The 6,561-nt window shown below is 38.2% G+C and overlaps 1 protein-coding gene across 5 annotated transcripts in view; it reads left to right on the top strand.

Annotated features, from left to right (window-relative positions):
- Positions 1-5,215, top strand: part of DIAPH2 (diaphanous related formin 2) — a 943,365-nt gene extending 938,150 nt beyond the window's left edge. For all 5 annotated transcript variants that reach the window (XM_073227594.1, XM_073227595.1, XM_073227592.1 and 2 more), the window contains one exon: positions 6-5,215. In XM_073227594.1, coding sequence (XP_073083695.1) covers positions 6-70 — 65 coding nt within the window. In that variant the 3' untranslated portion in view covers positions 71-5,215. The remainder of the gene's footprint in view (positions 1-5) is intronic.
- The last annotated feature ends 1,346 nt before the right edge of the window (positions 5,216-6,561 follow it).

The following is a 6,561-nucleotide window of genomic DNA, read 5'->3' on the forward strand; positions in this document are numbered from 1 at the left end:
TACAGATACCAGACGAGTACCTTTGGAAAGGTCCCGCTCTCGCCACAATGGAGCTTTCGCATCTAAGTGATTCCCAATGCCAAAGAACATGAAAATATTTAAGTCAACAAAATTTACCTTTAGAGAGCAAAACATGCATTCAAGGAATGGGGAGAGAATAACTGCATTTCTACAAACAGCAAGCGAAGCTGGGTGAGATAGTGTGCATTTGTAAAGCTATTCCAAGACTCCTCCCACAGTTCCACTAATATGAGCACAATCATCAGGATCGTAAGATGTGTTCCGTTTTAGTGAAAAGATGTGGATTACTTGTTATTGTGTGTGACCTGATGGTGATGATGAATGGTATAAAAACAGTTCTAAGGCTTTCAAAGACATTTCGCCTATCAAAAATTTACAAATTTACTCAAATGTGTAGGTCCCTCCAAATAAAAAGGAAGAGAAAAGAAAGAGAATTATTCAATGTCCTCTTGTAATTCCTGTCGCATAGAAAAAGAAAGGGCCAGTGCAAATGTGATTTGGAGAGGCACTAATATTGCACACTCTGTAAGAGAAGCCACTTTGGAAATGCAAAAAAAAGCCCTGCTTCACTCGTGTCAAGTTATTCAGAATCTTATCACAAGTGAAAGCTGATGGATTCATCTGCTTTGGCTTGAAATTAAATTTATCATCAATCTAGAGTTTCAGCATGATATTGCAGGCACTTATCATTGCTAAAAATAAACCAAAGTTTAACAGAAGCAGTTAGAGAAAGTGATTTAAACTTTATTTAAAGAGGTATTTTCTAATTGTGCACATATATCTACTTTATACAAATAACTTTATATGGCTATTTTTGAGAAAAACCTCACATTTTAATGTTTATGCTAGGGACAGACCTGAAAATTCTATTACCTTTATTTAGATTTTTAAAGGTAAATATCAATTCCTACTCTTTGTGGTTTACTTCTTCTACTGCCTCTGTTGCCTCTTTCTCCCATGACCCCCTTGAAGGCAGGGAATAGAGTTCTAGAAAACCTGAGAGGAAAAATATTTCTCTCTGCAGGAAGCAGCAGAAACTGTCTGAAAGGTCAATTGTTTTATCTGTCTTCCTACTCCCTTTCCAATTCTGCCTTGATGGCCTGAAGAAGAAAAAGAAATTGTATGTATGTATGTGTATATATGAATATATATTTATATTTCCTATTACAATAATTCCACATCCCAGTGACCAAGTGAACTTCTCAATCATCATCATATTTGCCTACCTTACATTAACATATTAAAGTGATGCTGCCAAACAGCCCTAGGAGAAAAAATGGGCTGTACATTTTTCTTAAAGAGATGAGAGAGTAGAAGTTACACTTAACTTGTCTGTTGTTTGAAAATATGCATTGAAATAATGTGTAACTTCTCTAGAGTGCAATTTTAAGACTAATCCATGCAGATGATTGTGATTATCATAAAAGATTTCTTACTATGACTATTTCTTATACAGAATATCCTATTTCTACTCCTCCAAAGCACATTCTCGATATTCAGAAAGAACAAATGACTGGCTTGCCAAGTCGCTACCGGAGATAATGTAAGCAAGTGACCAGTAGCTCACAGTTTCCTTTAATACAGATGTACAGTGATTCAGACTTCTGCCTGTTCCTCCAGTGCATTCTTTCTTGGCAATTATGCTTTAAAAAGCTCTGAAGCTGCTACATTAGAAAAATCAGGCAGAATAACAGTATCTGAGATTTTACCATTTTAAATTATCTGAGGACACACACATATGCGCACACAAACAAGTTTAAGGGACATAATTTCATACCCTGTTTTTGTAACAACAACAGAGACCTAAGTTCTACAAGTTCATGTAAATAAGCTGTGTATTTTTGACTTCACAAAGTCTTTTCAGAATCTTCATGGTATGGCTTCTTTCAGTCTTTTGACAGCTTTTCCAGCTCTGGGAAAATGATTATTTTGAAATATTAACCCTGACTGAAATCTGGGGGTATTTGCCATGCCATATTACCAAGCTGGTTAAAGGTGGAAGCACAAATGTGTATCACCTTTTCCAGATGTGAACTTGCCTTATTTTTTAGTTTGTGAAAAAAAAATTGAAGAACTATTACTAATAAATTATATCTTTGTATTTAGAAGCAGTCCCATATGTTTTTTACAAACATTATGAACTATTTCAGGGTCTTTCATGAAGTTTTAATAATTGAATTTAAGGGTTTGCTTCCCAGATTTGTAATGGTCCTGCTCTAGCCATTTGCAGTTTTGTTGCAGTTTGAAAATTATCACCAAAAACAAGAGAGTAGCATTTTTAGTATATTATACTAAGTCTTTTGTTGGGTTTATTACTGCCCCATGTGAGAAGTACCAATTTATGCAGATTTTCTTCAGAATGTTTCTAAAAGTGCAAAACCCTTTAAATGTTTACCAGTCATATTAGTTTCTTTGGCTGCTATAACAAATCAACACAAACTTGGTGGTGTGACACATCAGAAGTGTATTCTCTCATGGTTCAGGTGGCCAGATGTCCAAAATCAGGGGCCATACTCCCTCCAGAGGCTCTAGAGGAGCAACATCTTCCCTTGCCTCTTCCAGCATGTGGTAGCTAGTGGCGTACCTGGGTTATGGCAGCGTTCCCTCTCTGCTTCTTCACCTTCACATCACCATCACCTTCCTGTGTATCTAATCTTCCTATGCTTTTCTCTTATGAGGACACTTTTGCTGGAATTTAGGGCCCACCCACATAATCCAGGATAATTTCGTCTCAAGATCCTAAACTTGGTCACATCTGTAGGACCCTTTTTCCAATTAAGGTTCTAGCGATTAAGGTGTGGATGAGTCTTTTTAGAGGTGACAGTCAACCCACTACAACCTGACCTCTGGCCCTCCAAATTTGTCCCCTGTGTAAAATATATTCCCCCATACCAACACCCCCAAAAGTCTCAACCCATCAACTGGAACAACAACTCTAAATCTAAAATCTCATCCAAACATCATCAGGTCAAAAGTCACAAATGTCATCAGCTAAATCAGGACTAGGTGAAAATCCTGGGGGCAAAATTCCTCTCCACCTGTGAACCAGTGAAACAAGTTACCTGCTTGCAAAATAAAATGGTGGGACAGGTATAAGGTTAATAGTTATAGATCCTGTTCCAAAAAGGAGAAAATGGAAAGGAGTTCCCTGTCCTGATGATTTTCAAACTTCAGGCAGGAAAAATCCCTTTAGGTTTAAAGACCTCACAATAATTCTCCATGTCTCAGGCCCCCAACACTTTACGGCTGCAGCTCTGGCCTCTGGGTCATGAATTGAGTCTCTGCTTCTGTGCCCGTACTTGGGCTTCTGCCTCTGCCCTAGGGGCAAGCCTTTATATCATGGGGTAGCACATATTTGCAGCCTTATCAGCCTGCTTCCTGCCTGTAAAATTTTGGTCTTCTGACAGACTTCATTCATTTTGTCCTATGTGTCCCTCTCAGGGTAACCTAGGACTGTTTCTGCTGATACAACATTCTCAAAATCTTTGTAGGCCTCCCGGGTATGTCACATTGATTCAATAGTAAGACAAGAGAGTCCTCACAGATGTTTGCCAAATAATCCCATCTCTATTCCTGGCTTCTACTGAGATGATTGAATGGATCCATGGGGTCAATGCCTGCTCTCTTAAGTACTAGCCAAAGGTTGTCTAGCCACACCTTTGGCTCCATCTACAGAACACATTATCCTAACAGGAAATCTCCTAATTTTAGTATCTTTTGCAATCTGAATAGGCTCAAAATTTCCTGACCCACCAAGTGCTGGGTCCTTTCTGCTTAAGAGTTCTTTTCTCATTTTATCTCTTTCCTCTTGTATTTTACTTTAAGCTCAATCAGAAAGTAGGCCATTACCTCCAACACTTTGCTTGGAAATCTCCTCAGCTAAATATCCAAGTTCCTTTCCTAACTTTACAAATTCTACTTTCCACACAACTGCTAGAGACAATTCAGATAAGCTTTTGCTGCTGTATAACAAGGATCATCTTTCCTCTAGTTTCCAATAAAATGTTCCTCACTTCCTTCTGAGCTGTCACCAGAAGCACCTTTAGCATTCATATTTCTAACAATCTAGCAATCTATGATTTTTCAATCAAATGCAGCCTCTTCCAGTCTCTACCCATTGTCCAGTTCCAAAGCCACTTCCAAATGTTTAGGTATTTTAGTAGTACCTTACTGCCTGGTACTAAAATCTGTATTAGGTTAACAGCTTACTCCAAGCATGTTTAGCTTAAAACAACAGCAATGTACTTTGTTATTATTTTGGAGGCAAGAAGTCCTAACTTGCAATTTGGGCAGGGCTGCACTCTCTCTGGAGGTTCTAGGGGAAAATCCATTCCTATAGCCCCTTGCGGTTTCTTGTAACTGTCATCCTCCCTTGGCTTGATGCCAAATCTCTCTGTTCTATCTTCCCTCACCTTTCCCTCTGGATATCTAATCTACCTCTGCCTCTTTTTATAAAGACACTTGTGATGGCATTTAGGGCCCACCCAGCTTATCCATGATAATCTCCTCATCTCAAGATCTTAACTCAATTATATCTGTCAAGACCCTTTTTCCAAATAAAGTAACATCACAGGTTCCAGAAATTAAAACATGGACATGCCTTTGGGGAGCCACCAGTCAGCTCACTACACTAGTCATGGCACATAAATGTACTTTTTACTTTTTAAAATGGATTGTCAGTGCTCAAGCCAAATTCAAGGTTGTCTCTAAAAGCTATTGTTTGCACAGGCTACTGCATGCTTTGATGTTAAATAGCTAAACAGGTTTCTACACTTTAGTTTCATACGTTTGCTACTATAGCCAATTAGCCTGAAAAAAATAATTGGTTCCAACTGTGAGCTCTGGGATAGCTCTTCTGTCCCTTTTATGGAGTCTTTGACCAAATGTGTTCTATGATTCATGATGCAGGCATAAAACTACCTCTGATACAGAAGGCTTCTTTACAAACTTACTTTAGATATTGTGAATCCCTCAGCTGAAAGGAGCGGTGACCGCAAAGCCTGCTTTGATGGTATTCAGGGAGATTGTGGCCATGCCAAGACAACCAGAAGTAGTTAGATAGCAGTAGAACTGTGGGTTCATGCTCTCATTTTTCCTTGGAATAAACATCTGTCTCTTTACAAGACTAAGAATGACTTGTAATCTGTGTGTAATGCATACTTAATTATTCAATAAAGTTAAGATATAAATTAAATATTGTGCTGCCTGTGATAATTAATATTAAGGATGAGGAAAAGGTGCAAACTAAAGTATAATGATAGGACATAAGAACATTCTAGGAGAAGCTTTAACTGAACAGAAGAAGCCCAAGAGTGTTTCTTTAAGGACCTGGTCAGGTGGAAATCAAGGGCTATAGTCAAAAACACACATACCTGTGGGAATCATAAGATTTTTTTTAAGTATTCTTTAGCACTTCTTGCCAGTGTAGTGGAGAGGTGTTTGTACAACTTAAAAGTCCAGAAAAGTCAGAAGGGTGATTTACATCCTCTAGGGAAACTGTTTCTACAAAAACGGTTTTTCTGTCTTGATTATAGAATGAAAGCAAATAGGCTTCAAATGCTCAGGGGGGTAAAAATCTGGAATGAGTAATAAAGGATTGTATATAATTATTCTCTGGAGGACTTTCAAAAGAATCTCTCATCATAGATGGACTGACTTGAAGACAGAGGGTTGGACAAAGTAATAACCAGATCTATAAATGATATGATCCAAAGTGCCTGGCAAGACCATTGTTTCCCTTTGAATGGTTTGCTCCAGGTTTCCCCCAGAGACCCAAGTAGGCAACATTCCTTAGTAGGGAATCTGAAAACCGTAGAATCTACAACTAGGGGAATTTGAGCTTATAACTAAGAACTCAAAGGAAAGTGGCACCCTGGAAATTGAAAATACACATGCAATGTATGTAACATGGTGGCATGATTTTGATTTATAATAAAAAGAAAGCCAATAGCCAAAGATCCTATTTAAAGACTGAATTTATTTAGATGTCTAGAGTCCCAATAACCGCAAATAAACTACGACTACAGTTGGTATCCATTGCAGGGAAAAACAACTTGCAAATTCATCAATTATACAAACCGTGACTTTGTTCCAAGTTTTTAGAGATTAGCCAGAGTTCCATCTTTAGCCACTATCTTCGCTACTAGAGGTTCAGCCAGTATTTCACCTATATTTTCGCTAATTGAAGTTGAAACAATATTTCACCTTTCTATGTTTAAGAGCTAACCTCAGGAGCTCTTATTATTAGAAATAATAAACCTTCAACTTCTTTGCTTTGCAGAAGCCTCCAGTGTGGTTATTCTAATCACTGAGCACCCATTCAGTGCATGTTGCTTTTCAGGACACAATCATAAATGAAACCTAGCTCCCTCTCAGATCTAACAGTCTACTGGGAGATGGGACATGTTCAAAAAGAATCGTAATCCAAGATGGGAAGAATGTGACCAATGTCATAAGGGTAGTATAGGTGAAGCCTATGGCAGTTCAGGAAAAAATCACTTGGAAAGGTGAGGTACGGTAGGTATTAGGTGGGAAAGAGGT

The sequence above is a fragment of the Manis javanica genome, chromosome X (genome assembly GCF_040802235.1).
Source record: "Manis javanica isolate MJ-LG chromosome X, MJ_LKY, whole genome shotgun sequence".
NCBI classification, from domain to species: domain Eukaryota; kingdom Metazoa; phylum Chordata; class Mammalia; order Pholidota; family Manidae; genus Manis; species Manis javanica.